General features: G+C 37.5%; 1 protein-coding gene across 2 annotated transcripts in view; it reads left to right on the top strand.

Moving 5' to 3' along the window:
- Window positions 1–19,301: 19,301 nt before the first annotated feature.
- gulp1b (GULP PTB domain containing engulfment adaptor 1b) overlaps window positions 19,302–24,166 on the top strand; it is a 105,326-nt gene continuing 100,461 nt past the window's right edge. For both annotated transcript variants that reach the window (XM_073851149.1, XM_073851148.1), the window contains exon 1: window positions 19,302–19,398. In XM_073851149.1, the coding sequence (XP_073707250.1) occupies window positions 19,344–19,398 (55 nt within the window). In that variant the 5' untranslated portion in view covers window positions 19,302–19,343. The remainder of the gene's footprint in view (window positions 19,399–24,166) is intronic.

Genomic DNA, 24,166 nt, shown 5'->3' with positions numbered 1-24,166 from the left:
GCAGCACCTCCTGAGTCAGGTCAAGCAGCACCTCCTGAGGCAAGTCAAGCAGCACCTCCTGAGTTAAGCCTGGTTCCATCCAGCCTCCCAGAGTCTCCGCTGGTTCCGCCCAGCCTCCCAGAGTCCCTCCAGAGCCAGCGCCTCCTCCAGCAAGCTTTCCCGTGTTCCCCTGGGCAGGCTACGCCCTGGGTTCCCCCAAGAAAATTGTTTTTTTTTGGGGGGGGGGGGGGGGGGCTACCCCTCTGATCCACCATCCTCCTGGACTGTTTACCCAGCCATGGCTTCCTGAGCCCCCAGATCCACCATGGCCTCCTGGACTGTTTACCCGGCTATGGCTTCCTGAACCCCCAGATCTGCCATGGCCTCCTGGACTGTTTACCCGGCCATGGCCTCCTGAGCCCCCAGATCCACCATGGCCTCCTGTACTGTTTGACCCGCCATGGCCTCCTGGACTCCCTGACCCGCCATGGCCTCCTGGACTGTCTGCCCGGCCATGGCCTCCTGAGCTCCCTGATCCGCCCTGGAGACCGCCCCTGTTGGCCACCCCTGTTGGCCACCCCATCACCTTCAGCTTCCTCAGCAAGGCAATTGTCATCTTGGTGGTGTGTTTGTGGTCGTTATCATGTTGGAAAGCTGCTATTTGGCTTAGCTTCTAGAGGGAAGGCAACATGTTCTGCTTCAGAATGTACAGTACATTATGGATTCCATGTTTCCTTCAATGAACTGCAGCTCCCCAGTACCAGCAGCACTCATGCAGCCCCAGACCATGATGCTACCATCACCATGCTTGACTGTAGGCAAGACACAATTTTCTCATCAGACCACAGGACATGGTTCCAGTAATTCATGCTCTTGGACAGGTTGTCATCAGCAAACTGTTTGCAGGCTTTCTTGTGAGCCAGCTTCAGATGAGGCTTCCTTCTGGGATGACGCCTATGCAAACCGACTTGAGCACTGACAAGCTGACCTTCTACTTCTGCAACCTTTAAAGCAATGCTGGCAGCACTCATGCATCTGTTTTTTGAGCCAGGTACTGCACCTGATGCACAGATCGAGTGCTCAACTTCGTTGTTCGACCGTTGCAAGGCCTTTTCTGAATGAAATCTTGGAAAACCTCTGTATGAACTCTGTAGTATGACTCGGCTTCAGGGTGTTACTGAACCTCCAATAGCCTTGGCCATCTTTGTGGAGAGCAACAATTGTAATTCTCAAATCCTCAGAGTTCTTTGCCATGAGATGCCATGTTGAACATCTAGTGGTCAGTATGAGAGAATTGTACTAAAGCACCTAATTTTAACTGCTCTAATACAAGATGCACATCTTTGTATGGTCCTGTGAAGCAGACAAAAACATAAACATGAATAGGACACGTGGCTTCGCATGGTTAAACAACATACTGCAGTTATCACTTAGGGTGTACTCACTTTTGTTGCCAGCTATTTTGACAATAATGACTGTATGTTGAGTTATTGTCAGAGGACAGTAAATCTATACTGCTATGCAAGCTGCACACTGACTACTCGTAAATATATCCAAGTTTAATTCTATAGTATTGTCCCTTGAGAAGATATACTAAAATGGTTCCTGAAATGTGAGGGGTGTACTCACTTTTGTGACATACTGTAAATAAGGGTGACTTGACTTGACTTGACCATACAACTAAAGACCACTTTTAAATATGGTATGTGTCTTTAAGTTTTGTGTGTGCGAGAGAGAGAGAGAAAGAGAGAGGAAGGGCAAGAGAGAAAAGATACATTTCACACAGTAAACAGGATGTAAATCTGATTTAAAATGAATGAAAGAGTATTCTGTTGATCTGCAGAAAATCTTTAATATAATTTTAATCTGTGACTCCTATAATGCTTAGTGGATAACTTTTCTGATGACACACACATTTTCACATCCTATGCACACACGCGGCCACCCACACACATAGCAGTAGTTCAGCACAGTAAAACACTTTTACTTAACAGTGCCCCAATAAATTCTAACAGCGCAGATTAAACCATAACTCAACTTCCTTAATTGTATATTGTGACAAGATGTGGGTGTGGCAGACAAATGTGTGTTTGCACAGCAGGTAAATCTTATACAAAGTTAAGCTACGTAACAAAAATCAATCCAGATCACCAGTACTAGGCACTAGGAAGAAGAGATTAAATTCTTAAAACCTGGATCTATAATCCATTCGATTCACTCAGCAGCGTTATCAGACATTTATAATGAGTTGGGTGTTTTTCAAAACTCATTTAAACGAACAGCACCAGCTAATGATAATGAAATGCTCTAGTAGAGCAGGAGAGAAACATAGGTGTAATTATTTATGTGTTTCTCACTTCCTACTTTCGAAGCATACATTAAGATAAGTGGAAATTAAATGCCAATATTCGAAGGAGGCATTTATCTTAGCACTCGAGAAAGCTACAATTATTGGATGCGACGTCCAAGGGATGACGCTTTTGAGCGTTTTGTTTGTGATGATGGAATAAATAGGCACAGATATACTCCACACAAACACACGTCAAAGGATCAAACCCCAAATACAAACTAATTCATATGCAAAAGAGCAAGCGCTGTGAGTTTATCTTCTTATTTTCCATGTTTCATTCTTTCTTTTGAAAGGGTAACCCCGCCGAGAATAGGTTTCGCACAGCTATTTATAGGAGACTATGATGAAAAGGCTCAAGGCAAAAAATATTTTCTTCTATCTCTGTGTTCCACTAATACTGCTCTGATTGCACTAACCGCTATCTGACGAGAGACGTGATTGTGATCTGCCTTCCTGTGTGGCCCTATAAAGACCAGAGGCTTTGGTGTTTTATCACCCCCTGTCTTGTATCATTTCCCTGAAGCTCCACTCCCACTGCCAGAGACAGATACACGAAGGAAACAGGAAGACGAGCGAAGAAAACGGGACTGCGGCTAATGATCTTCCACAGAGTTTAAATGGCATCATTAGCAATGCAATGTGATGCAATTTTCTGACACCATGCTGGCCGATTCCTCTGTGGAGAACAAATCGATTTTAACCTGACAGACTGAGGCTTTTTGTACTGCGCTGAGAGTTAGAGCCATAACAACTCAAGAAATAGATTGGAGTCGAGGTGTAATGTGTGCTGGCTGGATTCAACCGAGCTGCTATGGTGAAGTCAGCTGTTCGGCGCAGTTATCATTCCAGCTGCCTCAGAGAGATAACTTCAACTTCACAAACAGTTCGAAGTGCTGTTGCATTCACCGATACATATTAAAAATTACTCTGTGAAAAAATTAAATAACTTTCTGCATTCTGTCAGACTGATGAATATGGCCAAGCAATGAGTGTTGGTTCACAAGGTTGTAATAATATTCTAATTTCAATGATTAAATATACTGTATTCATTTTATTCGAGTGCAAAATGAATTGCTGTGGGCCAGTGATAAAACAAAAACAAACAAACAAACAAACAATATATTGAGTTCTAAAGACATTTTTTCCTGCAACAATGCTGTCCTTGAGTTATCTTCATGGAGTATATTAATAACATTATTAATTCATTAATAAATCGTGTAAATATTTAATAAAAAAAGATTTATATATTTATATTTATCGATATTGTCAAAAGTTTTGAACAGTAAGATTTTTAATGTATTTTAAAGATTTTTAATGCAAATACAGTAACATTTTGAAATATTTTTACTATTTAAAATGGCAGTTTTCTATTTGTGTGCATTTCAATTTTTATTTATTTATTTATTTATTTATTTATTTTTTAATAAATGTAATTTATTCCTGTAATCAAAGCTACATTTTCAGCACAATGCTCCAGTCTTCAGTGTCATATATATATATATATATAATTTTTTATCATTTTTTACAGGGTTTCTGCAGATATGAACAAGTGAAATTTAAGACTTTTTAAGACCTTTTTAATACCACCTTATATGAAATTTAAGACCTAAACCTGTAATGGAAATAGATATTATATTACATGCATACATGTAATATTTAATGTGTTTAATGTAAAAAGTAAACAAAATTTCATGGCTGTCATAAATTACTATGATATACAATGAACTTTTCATATCAGCAGATAGTATTCAACACAAAATATCCCCATAAAAGTACCACTAGAAATATCTGATGTTAAAAAAAATTCTGAAGCAATATTTTCATCAGTGCTCTATTAGCTTTTACATCTTAAATCTGCATATTTGATTTACCTTTATAAAACCTTTACCTTTACCTTTATATTACCTTTTTTTAACTTTTGAAATGTATGCATTACCTTTGAAATTTATTTTATGAATTTATCAATAAATTCTAAATGGCTGTTAGCAGTGAGATTACATAATTTACACTGCAAAATTAAAAGTGAGATTAATGTTTTAAATACATTTATTGATTTGCAAATATATAAATTAGAAATGTTGGGTGTGGAGGCATACTTTTAAACACAGTAAACTACCAGCAGGTGGCGGTAAGTCACTTCATGAGCGAGTTATTTCAACTGATTCGAGCAAAACGTTGCTAGGAAAATGCTTCTGCTGCGATCCTTGTTTGGAACTATTTTCGTTGGTGAAACAGAACAAAACAGTGAAAATACTTTGTCTAATATGTAACTTGACTAACTACTTGTTTATTGAGCTAAAATTAATGTAACATTTGTAATTGTGAGAATTTTCAGCAAAAAGCTCACTTGGTATATTACTGAACTATCATGTTATAAATAAACTATACATTTTAAATTGTTACCTCAGTGTGTTTCTTTAGAGTGCTGTTACATTCATTTGTTTTAAAGTATGTCACAAATAGACCAGAAATACACTATCCATTATCAATTTCTGTTTACGTTGAATGTATTAAAATAGGAATCTTTCTTGCCTTTCAATGCTTCGCTAGTTGTTTTTGTCACTTCAGTTTTAATCAGGCGGTTTGTTCGGTCGGGCAAGTAAATAAAAAGCATTTTAAAAGTATCTCGAAGGCTGGCGGTCAGCTAGCTCGACCTATATTTTTTATTATTATTACATTACATACAGAAAAAGGTAGTTTGACCTGTATTCTGCTACTGCGATTCTGTCTGAAGACGCAGTAACTTCCACAGAGGGAGAAAAAAAATCTACAGTTGTTAGCAACTGGCATTAGCCAAGCCCTATATTCAGTTTTTTCAAGTTAAGTATCGCTAAACTTGCACTTCCCCAAAGCTAAAAAGTTAAATCCATTTTACTTCTGCGGTACAATCCGAGAGAGACTCGCGCCAATAACAGAAATCTGATTGGCTATTGCATGTTGGTCTCATTTGTAGTTTAAATACAGCAAATTATATTTGGAATAGTGAAATAAAGAACTACAACACCATGGAAACAACAAAAAGAAAATTTAAATGAGCATTAGAGGTAGCGTTACATGGACATCGGAAAAATAAGACCTGTGTAAAATTATTTAAGACCTAGAACAGCGAATTTAAGACTTTTTAAGGCCTAAAATTTTGATTTTAAAATTGTAAACTTTTTAAGACTTTGATTATTAATTGATTTCAGATAGATTCTGAACTTTCTATTGTAAGATTGTAATAGGGATTAATTACATAATAATTTATAATTTAGCTCAAAGGGAATCGAATATGATTCAATAGGGAATTTGAACAGAATCGCTGTTTTACGGCTGTTTCAGAGTCGACCCGCGATTCTTTCACAAGCCATTTAACAGGAACTCTGCAATGGATATTACTATCCAGAATATAGTGAAAACACTATATATTAGCACAGTAGCAAAATCAGCAGTTTAAGGCAGTAACTTGTAAGCACGAAACACAAGATACTTAATAAAAATATGAATTTATTGGATAAACCTAACACATACAAACTAAACTAACATAAAACACACGCATTCACACAGGTTGCAGAAAGAGAAAGTGAGGAAAGAATGAGTTTAAAGGAATGAAAATATGAAGTCCCAAGTTATAGCAATGTGCATTTGCTTAGACCTGAACAACCATCAATCACTTAATTAACCCTCGTATTGAGTCTCTCAAAGAGGTTATTAAACTTTATATCAAAATGCACCAGTTCAGTAAGATTCTAGAGGTTACTTGCGCATTGCCTTTGGGAATTCCTTTGGTTGCGTCGCTTCAAAAAGGGGGCTTTCCCGAGGTTGCTGATTGGTTGGTGGTCTGGTCGGTCAATGTGATGTCTTCTTGGGCGTTGGCTGGATATGAGAGTTGTGAGTGCGCTGATAAAGTTCGGGTCAACGAAGACGTTTAAGTCGGTCGCGGCTTGCACAAACTTAACTAGACACGAAACTCTCAACGGAAAGAAATAAAAAAGGGATTTAAGAAAAAAAACAGAAGTGGAATGATCTCCTCATGTTTCCTTTAGATGAGGAGGCTGGCATTCAGGCCAGGCGGCGTCGAGACGCCGCGGCGCGAAGCACGTGAAGAGCGTTATTAGGAGTAAGAAAAGTTGCAAGAGAAGAGAGAGATTTGAGGGTGTCCTTGGTATTTAAACTCAGCCTTTGGACACCTCCCAAAATGATGTCTTGACCAATTAGAACATTGGCTGAACTCCGGTGGGCTGCTGGTTTCACCTTCCAAACCACAAATCACAATGTTATCTTATTAGTCCCGTGATCCCAAATTCCCGCTCTTTGCAGAGATAAATTTGGACATGATTTCTATAACAAGACTATAATACATTTCGCAAAGAATTGAATTACAGGAACATTTTGAGAATGCGATTTCCAACTCAGACATATCAAACATCAATATAAACCATTAAACTATTCAAGAGTTATCAAAAGGGACATACACAATGAGTGATTAAAACATAATAGACAAATGTATGGGTTACATATATGAATAGGAAATTATGCAGAGAAATGATGAGTTGCTCATGAGTCCTTTAAGCATAATTTTGGGTGCATATGTACATCAATAGACAGTTTTCTGTGCCCTTCTGTGAGAGTCTGTTCTCTAAGCTGGGAGGTCAAAAGTTTAGGGAAGGAATTTCCGTTGTGTCCTGTGTGTGGGGGAAAACCAACCATATCGCTAATGACTTTAATCATGTGATGTTCAAAATGTGCATCTCTTTGACCATTAATCTTGGTTACTTGCTCCAAATTTGACAATCTCCTTATTCGAAGGATTTGATTATGAAGAAGTGTCTTTGTGTTAATTTTGCAAGTTCTTGGTTAGTTAGGTCTGCTTCAGGCTGGCGTTCTGGCGTCAGGCTATGAAACGTCAGATTTATGATGGGGGGGCCTCTTGTGGAATGTGAGTCTGTAGTGTTTTTACTTCTAATCGACTCTCCCAAATTGTTTGATTCGCGCTGATATACTACATATCCCCCTTTCGATCGGTGATGTGTTGTTGGCAGAAGACATCGACGAGCGCTGGAGAAACACAGGCAGAAGAAGCAGACACAAACACAGCAAACAACAAGACAACACTTCCAGGACAGTTACTGTACCGGTGCATGGCATTACGTTATTCGGGTACATGTAGTACCTGGAAAATGGTCGAATTCACATAGAAATTGTTGTTCAAATTTGTTCTCGTATAACGATGCTTTGATCAAATTTTGTGGTTAAATTTGTTTGTTTATTTAAGGTTTTAAATTTAGAGACGTTCTGGTGACATCTGTGGTAAAATGATTTGACCTATCTTGCATGGAGCTCTCTGGCTCCCATTCAGTTTAGAATGGTTTGCGGATATTAGGTGTGGCAAGTCAATCCTAATATCAGACCTTTGACCCTTGTAGGGTGGCTAGGAGTTTCACCTGCTAAAGCAAGAGGGGAAGGAAAGCAATAGGCAAGAGGAAAAAAAAACAAAACAAAGAAAATTAGCTGCGGGTTTTCCTAGTCAGGGTTGCGAGTACTATTGAGCTAGGATGGCAGGTGCAGCTGATGTGTCATGTACCTTAACATAGTGTCAGGTGTTCTACCTGGGGTGAGGATAGTTGCATGTTGTAAAACTATGTTAAACTGAGATTTGAATATTCTACTCGTGGGAAGAATATATTTGTCAAAGGTGTTATCAGTAGGTGTGGTTACCTCTGGGTTGTGAATGTTAATTGTGTAGTGTATGTATGGTCAGATCTGTTTCAGTCTGTTTTGGCTCCCCCTTTTCTTGTAGGTCGGTGAAGATGCTCTCTGCATCCTTGGCTTGGATGAGGGTGTGTTCAGATGGGGGTCAGTCCAGCAAGGCAGGAAGTTCTTTAGCAGACAGTCGGAGGTAGTTTGGCATGGCTGTGTGAAGCTGGGGTGCAAAACTTTGTCTCCTATGTTGCATTTCACTTGTGATGCCTTCTGGTTGTGGCAGACTTTCTGACCTTCTGTGCTTTAGTGGTTGCTGTTGCACAGACATGAATGTGGTTCATGGAGTTGAAGTTCATTTGACAGTTTCTTTGTAAGTGATGGGTGACTGAGGTGATGTTCTTTGGTACCTCAGAGTTTTCATCAGCGGTTGGCCGTGAGAGACTTGTTTGTTCTGGGTGGTTGTTGAACAGGTGCTTGTCATCTCTGATGCGGTGGTGTACCAGGTGATTGTCGGCCTTCCGTTCTGTCGCTGGTCACAGCGAGCATGACTTCTGTTTCTAGTCATTCGTGTCTAGCTGGTTTTCAAGGAACTCTTTCAGTTGTTTCATGACTTGTTCCATGTCTTCTGAGGGTGAACAGTCTTGTTCTTGTGTAGACTTAGCACTGTGGGTGTCTAAGTGGTGCTGATGTGGGTTCTGTCTTTGCTTACCCACTCTAGTTGTTGTTGGACAAGCCGGTCGTTTGGCTTTGCACGTCCAGTTAGGTTTCCAGCTGATCCTTTCTTTTGGGCTTCTTGAGAAGTGTGGCTGGTCCCATGGCTTTTCCCAGCGGTTGGGCTGATAGCTGTTGTGGACATGGGGCTCACGTTCTCTTTGCTCTTGATGGAAGACTCGGGTGTTGTGATGCCACTGGGTGTCGTCCAGTGCAAGGCTTGAGTCTTCGGTTACAGAGTTCAAGAGTGTGGAGGTTTTGTTACCTTTCTTTGAGGTCAACTTTTGCTTGGTGTAGGCCTTCTGTGTTAGATCGCGCAACTGTTGGATGGTCATGGAGCGCGGACAGGCCATGACGCAGAGGTGACGACTGACTCCAGGGTGCAGATTTTTCAGGAAAAGGCTTTTGAAATTCACCTCTTCTTCAAGGTCAAGTTTGTTGTGTGCACCGAAGTAGGCTTTTCGGAGTCGGTTGTAGTAGGTTTGTGGCGTCTCTTGTCGACCTTGTTTGGTCTCCAAGGCGGTTAACAGTCCATATTCAGTCTCAGGGTCTGTAAACTCTTTGATCAGGACCTCACAAAGTAGCTGGTAGTTTGACTTTGTGTGACTGAGTTGTCGATCTATGAAGTTTCGTACCTCGACACTTGACGTTGCTCTTAGGAGGTACAACCTGTCTCTGTCAGTCACGTGAGGTCTCATTTCTAAATGAAAATTAATATCTTGCAGGTGGGCCTGGATGTCGTGGCCCTCTTTGGAGTTCGGGTCAAACTGGCTGATGCTTTTAGACAGCTTGTTGAGGTCTTTGATGGTCAACCCAGGTGCAGTTCCAAGGACTGCTTGGATGGGGTTTCTGCTTTCAGTGGCAGGAAAGAGCTGTGTGGCGAAGGCCAGTGAGGTTTCGGGTGGTGGCCCTTCGCTTCTTTCATTGAATGCCAGTTCTTGGATGTGAGACTTAGCTCTGCTCAGCAGTGGTGAGGCTGAGATATGCTTCGCTCTTCTTGGCTCTTGTTCCAGCTCATAAGCATATTTTAACTCTTTTCTGACCACGTAGAGCTCATTGTTGGCATCGTCTAGATGTTGGGTCAGAGTAGAACGTTGTTTATTGTTGGTGCACAACTAATAAAACAACAATAAAATTTGAGTGAAAGAGAGTTGTCTTTCTAATTTATTTGAACTCGTAGTGAGGGATAACAGTGTCTCCTATTAAAGCTCAGGTGTGTCGTTCCCAAGCTAGGATACAAGGAGGTAAAGGAGAAAGGTAAAGTAGAATGAAATTAAAAGTAATAAATGGCAAAATAATCAAAATGAAATTAAGTGCAGGAGGAAAAACACAAAATAAACAAATAAAATAAAATAAAAATGGAGGTTAATTGTATAACCAAGAGAGGAAGAAATAGGGGTAAAAACGCAATTAAAGAAATGAGTAAGTGTGATTCTGAATAGAATCTGTTGATAGGGGTAAATCAATTAATTAGGTAAAATAAGTTGCCCTTAACTTTCAAAGTTCAAGGCTTATTAGTACCTAAAATGATTGACCTAAAAGAGAGAATACTAGAAATAATGATCATATGAAATGACCAGATGAGGAAATTCAAATGAGTCCAAATAAATTTAATGTTTGAATTAAATTTGAATTTGTCACAATTAATAATTGTGAAGTTATTCCCCTTTCTAGTAAAATGCATATAAAGTGGTAAAGTTAGAAAATTGAGAAATAGGACAGAAAAATAGACCAACAGGTGTATTAGTTCAGAGGTTTAAAGGGTTAAATCACTTTAGCTTTGCCCACACACACTGTATTCAACCACTGGATGTTAATGCTAACTGCTAACCTTTGAGGCTAATCTTTAGCATAGACTTCAATGTAAAAGCAACAGTTTCGTTAGCTTAGCAACACCGTAGAGTTTGTTTATAGTATGACGTCAATGTGCTGCGCGTGCGCAGTTCAGAGTTGCTCCGGAAGTAGGTTAAGACTTCCGAGTCACCATCGTAGCTACGGCAACCAAAACAAACTATAGTGAGCTAAGCACATGAAGCATTACATTGCAAGTTCAGTTAAGCATGTTACATGAAATGGCAGCGCATTTCAACACTGTACACATAACAAGACCACTTCTAGTTGGTTTTGCGATGTGGCGCTTTAAACTCTTAGTTCGTTCAGAGTTGGATTTAAACTTTATTTAAGTGGCAGCTTGGCGCTGCAAATGAGGAAACAAAATAATAACTGATCTCGGCGGATCATAAATCTCCGTGCCAGTTTCTCTGAGCACGTAGACACAACAGATTTTATTCGCTGTTGTTTAGAGTTAAATTTACTTGATCAAGATTTAAAACACTCCCGTTTAAATCGCACTGTTTCACTTAGTGAACAGACACAAACAGGCAAGCATTATTTCTAATGTTTAACCAGGGGAGTCAAATTACATAGTTGCTTTGACAATGGAACACGCATTGACAATTAAACTATGAATAATAAGGCCTTTAAAAATAGATTGAGGGACACGCTCAAACTATTCTTTATCCGTCGATTTATTTTCACTTTTATTTACTGTAGTTTAGCTCCGTTCAGCTAACGGTGACTGAGATTCCCTGCCGGGAATATAGCAATTGAATGGCACTGGAACACGCAATGACATTAATTCAACTATAGATAAGGCATTACAGAAAATGAGGGACACGCTCAATTTCGACCTTATTGTACGATCTCAGACCTTAACTTTAAACTCACTTACTACAGTTTAAAAAGTAGAGAGGCGGTATCGAGTTACAGCCCTCTGCATTCACTCTAGGTTTCATTCATTCAAGCGGGCGGCCGCGCTGCTTACGTCACACACACACACACACACACACGCACATACAGTCTAGACTCAGACGCTCTCATCCACAGAAATAGAAAATATTAAATAACTTGGTTGTGCTTACAATTTAGATTAAACTGCCCGCATTCTCTCCACCAATTAAGTAAGATTGTAATAGGGATTAATTACATAATAATTTATAATTTAGCTCAAAGGGAATCGAATATGATTCAATAGGGAATTTGAACAGAATCGCTGTTTTACGGCTGTTTCAGAGTCGACCCGCGATTCTTTCACAAGCCATTTAACAGGAACTCTGCAATGGATATTACTATCCAGAATATAGTGAAAACACTATATATTAGCACAGTAGCAAAATCAGCAGTTTAAGGCAGTAACTTGTAAGCACGAAACACAAGATACTTAATAAAAATATGAATTTATTGGATAAACCTAACACATACAAACTAAACTAACATAAAACACACGCATTCACACAGGTTGCAGAAAGAGAAAGTGAGGAAAGAATGAGTTTAAAGGAATGAAAATATGAAGTCCCAAGTTATAGCAATGTGCATTTGCTTAGACCTGAACAACCATCAATCACTTAATTAACCCTCGTATTGAGTCTCTCAAAGAGGTTATTAAACTTTATATCAAAATGCACCAGTTCAGTAAGATTCTAGAGGTTACTTGCGCATTGCCTTTGGGAATTCCTTTGGTTGCGTCGCTTCAAAAAGGGGGCTTTCCCGAGGTTGCTGATTGGTTGGTGGTCTGGTCGGTCAATGTGATGTCTTCTTGGGCGTTGGCTGGATATGAGAGTTGTGAGTGCGCTGATAAAGTTCGGGTCAACGAAGACGTTTAAGTCGGTCGCGGCTTGCACAAACTTAACTAGACACGAAACTCTCAACGGAAAGAAATAAAAAAGGGATTTAAGAAAAAAAACAGAAGTGGAATGATCTCCTCATGTTTCCTTTAGATGAGGAGGCTGGCATTCAGGCCAGGCGGCGTCGAGACGCCGCGGCGCGAAGCACGTGAAGAGCGTTATTAGGAGTAAGAAAAGTTGCAAGAGAAGAGAGAGATTTGAGGGTGTCCTTGGTATTTAAACTCAGCCTTTGGACACCTCCCAAAATGATGTCTTGACCAATTAGAACATTGGCTGAACTCCGGTGGGCTGCTGGTTTCACCTTCCAAACCACAAATCACAATGTTATCTTATTAGTCCCGTGATCCCAAATTCCCGCTCTTTGCAGAGATAAATTTGGACATGATTTCTATAACAAGACTATAATACATTTCGCAAAGAATTGAATTACAGGAACATTTTGAGAATGCGATTTCCAACTCAGACATATCAAACATCAATATAAACCATTAAACTATTCAAGAGTTATCAAAAGGGACATACACAATGAGTGATTAAAACATAATAGACAAATGTATGGGTTACATATATGAATAGGAAATTATGCAGAGAAATGATGAGTTGCTCATGAGTCCTTTAAGCATAATTTTGGGTGCATATGTACATCAATAGACAGTTTTCTGTGCCCTTCTGTGAGAGTCTGTTCTCTAAGCTGGGAGGTCAAAAGTTTAGGGAAGGAATTTCCGTTGTGTCCTGTGTGTGGGGGAAAACCAACCATATCGCTAATGACTTTAATCATGTGATGTTCAAAATGTGCATCTCTTTGACCATTAATCTTGGTTACTTGCTCCAAATTTGACAATCTCCTTATTCGAAGGATTTGATTATGAAGAAGTGTCTTTGTGTTAATTTTGCAAGTTCTTGGTTAGTTAGGTCTGCTTCAGGCTGGCGTTCTGGCGTCAGGCTATGAAACGTCAGATTTATGATGGGGGGGCCTCTTGTGGAATGTGAGTCTGTAGTGTTTTTACTTCTAATCGACTCTCCCAAATTGTTTGATTCGCGCTGATATACTACACTATTCATCCAAGAAACCTAAAAAATCTACTCAAAACAATTACGTTTTCAACATATTAATAATAATAATAATAAAATGTTTTTGAGCAGCAAAGCATGAAGGATCATGTGACTAGAGTAATGATGCTAAAAATTTCAGCTTTGAAATCACAGGAATAAATATATTCAAATAGAAACACTTATTTTAAAATGTAATATATTTTACAATTTACTATTTTTGCTGTACTTTAAATCAAATAAATGCAGGCTTGGTGAGTAGAATAAGCTTCTTTAAAAAACATTAAAAATCATACTGTTCAAAAACTTTTCACTGGTACTGTATATTATATTTATATATTGTATATCCAGTATAGTACTGATTAAATGGTAAAACTTTACAATAAGGCTTCATTTGTTAAATACATTAGTTAACATTAAATATTTATTTATAAATATTTATTAATCTTAGTTATTGTTATACCCAATATGTACTAATATGCTACATCTGAACATAACATTGCTTACTAATACAAAATCAAAAGTTGTATCTATAACATTAATTAATGAGCAGTTGAACAATTGTTTTTAATAACAAACATTAAAAAGGATTAATAAATTGTCACGGACGGATGCTGCAGGATGGAGGAGATGGAACACGGAGATACAAAACAAACTACTTCTTTAATATATCCTCAGATGAAACAGGCAGGAATGATCAGGGACACAGATAAACATCCAACAACATCAAAACAACATTAAAGACCGACAGGGAAATGTGAAAACAGACCAACTTATAAAGGGAGTGCTTAATGACAAGGACAGGTGGAGCGGCTTAGGCAAACAAGGGGGAAGTCCAAATATGGGCAATGGGTGAAACCAACAAAACCAGAACAACAGGGGAAGACAATGGGAGAAACCAATACACACTGACAGACAGAACTGTGACATAAATATTGTAATAAACTGCTCATTGTTAGTTAATTTTAGCTATTGCATTAACTAATGGGACATTACTGTAAATTGTTACTGATAATGTTTACGCTTAAGTGTCTGATGACAGATTTATATTTATTAGTAATTATAGGTTACGATTATAATAATAAGCAATAGAAGATTATAATAATAAGCAATAGAAAAGCAGTAAACAGTTGAAAAGTAAGAATATTACTAGTAAAACAGTAAAATCAGTCAAATCAATCAGTCAGTATATCAGTCAACAAAGCTCTAAGCAAAATACCAAAACCTATAAAGTGATTTTGAGGAAATAACATTTATAATTCCATCTCAGATAAGAAGCATTAAATGCATAAAATGTCCATTATGACTCATGTATTCGTAACGAGATTTGTTGTCTCTCTTTGTTGTAATGATTTTCAGTCTAATGTGTGTTTAAATGACAAGCTGAGGCAGAAGAATGAGACAGAACCCTATTAGCAGACTGTTTTAATGGACTTCTTGTTTATGAGGTGTTTGATGCAAATGAAGAGAAGCTGTTAAATGAGGTTGCTCTAGGCGGATCTTTAGCGGGATCAGACAGGAGAGACTCTCATTATAAGACATTCTGTCTGATTTACCGCTGTCTGCCCATCGGCTAACACCAGCTCACCCCGTGCATGGCTGATTATTTACCTCTGCATTATATGTCTGCCCGTGTGAATTATATGCAATCGTGACTGCTCATATGATGATATGATGCTTGATTGGATTCTCTTTTTGGACATTATGTGAGGCCATTACATTATAATCACATGGTGTGTTTTAAATATAGATATAATGTATTCATAGAGCGTGCATGAAATCTATCAGCTTTTTTACCAATACAATACAAAAAGTATGCCCATAATATGGTAGGTTTAATTTTTTTTTAATTTAGACGGAGAGAAAGAGATTAGGTCTACCCACATTTCAATTCATCAAACTAATTAATGAATAAAGATTTCCCTGAACAGGAGTAGATTATTTATTATGCTTCATTAACAGTAATTGAAGAAATGCAAACACAAAGCCTGTACCTGCTGTGTGCTAAAAATAAAAATAGAGCCGAAGAGGAAACGAACAGAAGAGAAGAGGAAACAATTACGACTCTGCGGGCTGTTGAATACACCCATTTAATTTTCACAGCTTCAGATATTAAACATTACGTAACATTCACAATCAGGACGACACCATTTTCAGCAGGTAGGTTTGCAGGTTGTATGGATGAATGAATCAGGAGAAATAGAGAAATGGAAAAATCTGCAAAAATGCATCAACTGCACATTTGCTCTATAAATATCATAGTCCCTCAGGATGAGGCTGTCAGTCACTATTCCTTTTCTTAAATTGCCTCTTAATATCACATGTATTTCCTTAACATATTTGCTTAAATATGTAAACACATTTGTATTTCAAGACATAGCCCATTGAACATTTGAGAGTGTGGTGCCTTGGTAAACATATGCTTTTCTCTTGGAGCGGAAAGTTAAATTGATTGCAAATATGTTGTGGTTGACAAATGACAAATGGAATCCAGGTTTTGCAACATTCTGCCTGAATGGCACACATTATTGATTAGACACACAGGCAGAGACAGAGATTGTTTATTTTAGAAATTAACAGGCGCAGATGCACAGAGATCAAGACATCACACAGATACAGGTGAAGGGAGATCACGCTCTGATTGCTCTCCCAGTTTCTGATTAGCAGCCGCTCTTACGAGTCAGTAAGTGTTGCTGCTAGATTGCCTAAGAATACCTTCCATCTGTTGATTGATTAGGTGAACTATTTAAAATTTTAACAAGGGTAGATTCGCTGTAATGAGAGACAGATTCTCTAATAGTTTCTAGTGAATGAGGGTCATGGTGTCTGGGCTATCAATAGTTTGAGAGCTTATATCTAATCAAATGTATGCCCATAATATGGTAGGTTTAATTTTTTTTTAATTTAGACGGAGAGAAATGTGATGAAATGTGATGAAATGTGATTTCATCAAAAATATCTTAATTTGTGCTGTATTTTACATTTTAGGTAATCTCAGGGTTTTTTTTTTCTGGAAATTTTCAGCACAGGTGACATTCCTAGTACATGCAAATTAGCCTCAGTGGCTGTCCTCCAACAAACAAAACAAATCATTTTCCAGTCCCCAACACGTCATCAATTGGCCATAGTAGCAGCACTGAATGTAAACAATGCCACTGAAATGAACAAATCTTGCATATTTCGCTGATTATTTCTGCTGAAAATAATCAATTATTGTCATGTTTTGGGGTGTACTAATCGTCGATTGGACCAGGAAAATCATTTGGAGTACTATAGACTGCCAAAAGTTATACTATATCAAGGATTGAGGGCAAAAAGCTGGATTTCCAGGGCAAAAATCTTGACAGCATTTGTGTTTGTTCTTATCATTTCCAGTCAGGTAGGTGAACTATTAGGCTAATATCTTAATTAATACTGCTTGTATGTATCTTTACCATCTATTAACTTTAGTTTGTCAAAATAGTGCTCCCTTTCCTGCTTACTTTTCCCACACATTTTTTTGTCTGTGGTTTAGACAGCATAAATTAGCAGAACAATGTTTTCAGTACATTAACCATGCAATCCATGCTGTTGTTTACATCCGAGTATCGCTGATATGGTGCTCATCTGAGTAACTGACCAAATCATGACATAAGTGCAAACCCTCTATTGTGCATTAACATAGCTTTGATCATTATATCCGATTAAAACTTATATTTCACAACTTTTTTGACCGCACAACTTTATTCTTAATTCTGTAGAAAATGAGGAATCTTGTGGCAGACATGTATCTGGTAAAGAGGAATTGTTGAGCAGGAGTTCTCATTTCGTTATATGATATAACAAGAGGCAATTTGAAGTTCTGCTGAGGATTCGCTGTGGTTGTGTGTGTAGATCATGTTTTAGAGCAGCAATTTTCTCTCTAAAGTCTCTGCTCTCTGTTCCAGTGATATAACAAAGTAAAATACTTACAAATCCACAACACTCCTGGTATACATCCACAGACATTCAGCTGCCAAAAAAAATGTTAGGTTATCATTGACTATCATTATAATTCTCATCCATATAGTGGAAGTCAATGGGAACATAAACTGTTAAAGGGGTAGTTCACCCAAAAATGAAACTTCTGTCTTTAATTACTCACCCTCATGTTGTTCCAAACCCGAAAGACCTCCGTTAATCTTTGGAACACAAATTAAGATACTTTTGATGAAATCTGAGAGCTTTCTGACCATCCATAGACAGCAAGGGTCCTACCACAGTCAAGGCACAGAAATGTGATTTCATCAAAAATATCTTAATTTGTGTTTTGAAGATGAATGAAGGTCTTATGAGTTTGGAACAACATGAGGGTCAGTAATTAAAGGAGTAGTTCACTTCAGAACAAAAATTTACAGATAATGTACTCACCCCCTTGTCATCCTAGATGTTCATGTCTTTCTTTCTTCAGTAAGGAAATTATGTTTTTTGAGGAAAACATTTCAGGATTTCTCTCCATATAATGGACTTCTATGGTGCCCCCGAGTTTGAATTTCCAAAATGCAGCTTCAAATGGCTCTAAACGATCAGAGCCGAGGAAAGAAGGGTCTTATCTAGCAAAACGATTGGTTATTTTCTAAAAAAAAAAAAAAAAACTATTTATATACTTTTTATCATCAAATGCTCATCTTGTCTAGCTTTGTGTCTACTCTGTGTAGAGATTAAAAAGTAGGGCTGGACAATATATCGAACGATATTGTGAGGCGCGTTTAGTCAATGAAGCCGGTGCTTTGATTAGTATAAATCTCCATCACGTGCGTTCCGCTCAGGTTCCGCTGGAACGGCAATTAATACACAGAGACGTAAATCTCTGACAAGCTACGCCATATCGAGCTTAATATCGCATTCAATATTTAGCTCGATATGGTGTAGCTTGTCAGAGACTGCATTTTGGAAGTTCAAACTTGGGGGCACCATAGAAGTCCATTATACAGAGAGAAATCCTGAAATGTTTTCCTCAAAAACACAATTTCTTTACAACTGAAGAAAGAAAAACATGAACATCTTGGATGACAAGGCTGTGAGTACATTATCTGTAAATTTTTGTTCTGAAAGTGAACTACTCCTTTAATGACTTTAATGGTGATCTATCTTTTTAAGACCAACAAGTAACAAACTCCCATAATTTTTTTATAGAGATTAAGTGCATTGTTAAATAGTCTAAACTTTTTTAACCCACAAAAATATTATGTTTTATCTATTTCATCTCATGTTGACTTTATGTGCACCTTAATAAAAGTGCAAGGCTTTTACAATTCAGTAACAAAGTGCAGTAAATGGAAAAATATTTGTGCTACAAACCAATGTGTTTATAATTTCTATAATGCATTAAAATTACATGATAACAACAAACATTTACATTTGCTGTTTGTAAAATCAGACAGCATAATGGACTGTTTTTGTACAGTTAGTGGCTGCCACAAGATGCCATGAAAAAATAGTGGTGCTTGCTCTTAAGTTTAGAAATAAGGTGGTTAATACTGCTGATTGCTGGTGTAGTCAAAATGGACATCTTTGACCTTACCTTCTTACCCTAGCTTCCTCCTGTTCACATCATGAGTGCTGCGTTTTGAAGAAGCCCAACCGAACAGCCCCAGAGCTTTCCTTTGGTTTCCACAGAAGATATTAACTACATGAGGTGTGCAAACGACGACAAAAATTGTCATTTTTAAACACATTCAACAGTTGAGAGTCTCTCATTGATAGGTCTTTACGGTGCGCGGTCCCTTTAAGGCAGACAGCACGTCGTACATTCCTATGAAAAAAGCGGCGTTTTAAATGCCCGGTTGACGTCATTAAACTTTTTAAGCGGCTGGAGTGCGCGCGGAGGGAAAGGCACACGCGCGCGCCTTTCCAGCCACTCGCTGCAGATGCGACTGGACGGGCTCAGGTTTGCGGGGAATAACTACAAAAGCAACCTTCCTTGTAAGAGAACTTCCGTTTCTTTAACTAGAGAATTATTGTGGTAAATACATGGTTAATGTTGTGACATTTTATTATAGAGATGTTTAAACGATAACAGACGCGTAAAAAGTAGTTTGCTTGAGTGTGAATCTGTTGAGTGCTGTGGTTTACGCGTTACGCGTTTTATTCTACAACTATGCTGCTATTTCACTTGTGTTGTTGTTAACAAAGGTAAAATTGCACAATTAAATTAGGTTTTCTAATGTTTCTTTGATCAGAAACATGTTTTATCTACTGTATAAGTAGAATGGCAGGTGTATTAGTGAAACTCGTGCATGTGCTTGTATATTTGATCGCCGTATTATGAAGTTCTGTTGTTTTGTTCACTCGGCTTAACTGCTCTGGTTTCGGCGCTGTTCTGTTGTGCATTAGCCAAATGCATTGACCCAGAGCTCAGCCACCGACCCCAGCAGTGACACAGACAGAATAATGTTCATAATGATATTGCTGACTCCGTGTCCCTCGCCGTTTGCTGCCCTTGACAGAGGAAAACGAGAGAGCGGCATAATGACATTCTGACATTCTCAGACAAGCTGCTGTTGTTGTGCTTTAATAACTGAGGCTGCCAGACTTTTTCCACAGAATAAATCCATTTGCTTCTCAGAATAATTTCGGTGTGAACTTGCTAAATATCATGCTCTTTACATTATTTAATTCAAAAGGAAATTTCATGATTAAAACAGCTATGCTAACATTAAAAGAATAGTTAATGGAACACCAAAGTTTTTAGAAACCTTATGTTTTTTCAAACCCATATAACTTCAGTTTTTTTCTGTGGAACTTAAAGCAGATGTTTTGAAGAATGTCCAAGCATTTCAACAAAAGCATTCCAATGGCTCCCAATCTCCATAATAAAAGCAGTTCATATACAATCAAGCCAAAATGCATTCAGACATCTTCAAAGTTTATTAGCTAGTTTAGAAAATGGTAATGAAACATGACAAGAACTGTGTCAGAACAAATCCTCTTGATAATGTCAGATAACTTTGATAGAAAGTTATGTAACAAAACATTGGTCAGGTCAAAGTGTCAAATCAGTTCTTTGGTCCCAAATGTTTGAAGAGGTTTTGGGTATAATATGTCACAGTTTCCTTTATTGTACTATCCTCACTTACATAATTGAACTATAGTGTCCTGCACCCACTAGTAAATAAATATCAAAAATGATATCTGGTGTCTGAATAATTTTTGGTTTGACTGTAGATCCTGTGCAAAATTACTAGCCTTCTGAACACCATACAGTAACTTTGTATGCAGAACAGATGGAAAGTCCTAATTACCAGAAATATATCTCCGCTACATCTTTCTAATCTCATTCACACCTCCATATTTTTAAGCTTTGAGCATTATGATCAGTCAAGAGACATATTAATGATATTACCCATTTGACATTAACATTCACAATTTATTACAGCTTTCACATTGATCCAGAGAGACATGCTGCCACTAGCTGTTGAAGCGGCATTTAAGCACATATGTTTATTTTATGTCATGGATTATGCATTATTAAACTTATTTAATGTGCCTTCAAAACTCGATCTGGGGAAAAGAGTATTTACAACATAAAAAGGTTAAACCTATAGGGTTATGCAAATCTAGGGAATACTTAGTGAATAACTACATAAAATTCAGACTTTTCCTCACATAAACATATTAATAAAACACATAATGGCTTTGGAACAGATAAAGTGCAACTACTACTTTTTAAGGTACTTTTTTTTAGCTTGATGGCTACAGGTCACTGTTTTGCGTCATTTGATTTTTATAAAATATCTTGTTTTTTGTTCACTAAAAATAGAAAGTCATATGGGTTTCATACAACATAAGGCTGAATAAATCAAACTATTCCTTTAATTTGCCAAGATCATTCGTGGGGATGAATATATTTTTGTCATATTCTTGAAGAGCCATGTGTCATTTACTTAGGCAAGACATTTACATAAGACTTTGAATGCATTTTAATGAAATGATTAACAGGATGAGGGAAAATCATTTTTAAATAGCACTGATCTGCAGGTGTCATTCAATCAAACTGTCATTAAACATCATAAGTCGCATAATGTTCAGACTAGACCAGTGTCTTACATTTCTTGACCGTGAGATTATTTAAGAAAATGCATGCTGTAAATGTCTGTTACTACAAAAATTTATGGCGTAATGTACTGACAAAATGATCCGTGGCAGGTAGCTATAAGCTGGAGATAAGCAAATGTGAAATCCTTCTTTTGGAACTTCAGCAGGACTTTTAATCTACTCATGATCATTGCTGTCAAAAATGGATTGGACTTGTTTGATCTAATGATTTGATAGAATAAAATAGTCTGGACTTGAGTTGTCTGGTTCCAGTGCCGGGTCATGTTGTCTGGGTCATATGGGATTGGGTTTTGCCAGGGGATTTGGACTCTAGAGGGGTTATAGATTGGAAGACAGGTGTAATGGCCTTCACAGAATGCTTTCCCAGTGGTAACATGATTGCCTTTGTCTTAGGGGAATTGATATGAACACTGGTTGCCGATTACTACCTGATGTTACAGGCCAAAAAGAAGCAAAGCACACTTTTAAGAGTCTCTATAAGTAAACTATTACGTTGATTTTCTCTAAAAACTTTTGTGAGTCTGACTTGCAGTCTGATTGAATGTGATAAATGTGAGCAAAATAATGCCAAGACAACTTTTGTGTTCTCTTCACAAATTCACAAACCAATGACTCGTAGAAGCTAGCTCTTTTAATGAATCAGTCAAAAAGGCTCACATCTGTTTATCTGTTTGCCTCATTTTGACAAATCTTTTACTAAATGAACTGAACTAAACCCTTCAAAGCAGTTTTAGAAAAAAACTGACTCAGTGAAGTTAGTACCATTACAAGCTATGTTTACATGCAACCAAATAATAAGTTTATAATTGGATTTGTGGCTCAATCGGACTGAAAATCCATTATGTAAACACCTCAATTAATCTGATTGAGCTTAATCCTAATTAACTTTTCAGCACACACTGAAGTTTTGGTTGGAATACACATTGAATATCATGTACATGAATATGTAAATTTTAGGGATTTCAAAATCTCACGATGCGATATTTTGCAAAAAAAAAGATCTAATCTAATGCACTTTAAGAGTTAAAAATTAAAAGCTCCAACCCATGTTCTTAACTAAGAAAACTTAAGTCAGAAAAAAGTCATTGTACCTGGACTTTAAAGGGGACTTTTATTTGCGATATACTGTCTCAGTCTAAATTACATTTACACTGGTGTTTTAGGAAGCCAAACAAATTAGAATATAATAATAAAAATGACAGTAATAGCCACATATTGTAAACTATTGCATTGCAAAATAAATGAAAATTTATATTTCATAGTTATATGTAACCCTGGAGCCTGGACCACAAAAACTGAAATTGAAATTGAGATTCATACATCATCTGAAAGCTGAATAAATAAGCTTTCCATTGAAATGATGTATCTAGAAATCTATTGAAATCTGAAATCTGAGGGTGCAAAAAAAATCTACATATTGAGAAAATGAATGCCTTAAATTCCTTTAATGTTGTCCAAATTAAGTTCTTAGCAATGCATATTACTAATCAAAAATTAAGTTTTGATATATTTATGGTAGGAAATTTACAAAATATCTTAATGGAACATGATCTTTACTTAATATCCTAATGAGTTTTTGCATAAAAGAAAAATCGATAATTTTGACCCATACAATGTATTTTGGCTATTGCTACAAATATACCTGTGCTACTTAAGACTAGTTTTGTGGTCCAGGGTCACATATTATTTTTGTTTTACACTACAGTAGGGAAATTTTGATTTTGATTTTGATACTTTCCTAATTTCTACACTTGAAAGAGTTATATGTTACCCATATAAACTGTTAGCTCCAGCTTCAGTGAAAACAGACTTACAAAAACACATCTCACTACAAATCTAGTGAAATTCTGTAATCATCTGCCACGAAAATAAAGCCTAACACCGGTGGCCATTGCATTCCCAAACATGCGCTAAACTCACAGCATATGCAATAAACGAGTTCACTGCATTCATTCACTATGAACGGAGATGTTCTGAGGCATGGAAAACACCGGATCAAGAGCTGATCACCTCAACAATGTGTGAACTTCACTTTGAAATGCACAGCAAAAACAGACTTGATGAAGGGATTAAATCATATTGTGCTTGATATATACTGTGCCAAAGCATAATGGCCCAAAACACAACTTTAAAGACCTGAGATTGAGATTGTGAGGTGCGCTTAGTCAATGAAGCCGGTACTTTGATTTGTAGTAAATCTCCATCACGTGCGTTCAGCTGGAGCGGCAATTAATACACAGAGCCGTAAATCACTGACAAGCTACGCCAAATCGCGCTCAAAATCGCATTTGATTAAGAATAAGAAGTTTAAGTATATTTTAAAAACTACACTTTTTGCCCAGAAGACCTATCGTTTCTATTGTGTGTTGACAATTTTGCAATATAACAATATTGATAATATTGTTACATTCCTACACTCTCAAAAAAAAAAAAAGGTACAAAACTGTACCTTTTAGGGTACAAGTAACGTCACTGGAGTGGTACCCTGAAGGGTACACTTTTGTACCTCTAACTGAACATTTAAAACATGTTTTGGGTACATAATTGTACCCTAAGGACCTACTGTGTACCTTTAAAGGTACCATTATATGTTTTGTTCCCCTAGATACAAAATTGTACCTCTGCGGTACCTTTT

This window comes from Garra rufa, chromosome 12 (genome assembly GCF_049309525.1).
Source record: "Garra rufa chromosome 12, GarRuf1.0, whole genome shotgun sequence".
NCBI classification, from domain to species: domain Eukaryota; kingdom Metazoa; phylum Chordata; class Actinopteri; order Cypriniformes; family Cyprinidae; genus Garra; species Garra rufa.
Note: the sequence above shows the minus strand (reverse complement) of the source record. Positions and strands in the feature narration are given on the sequence as shown.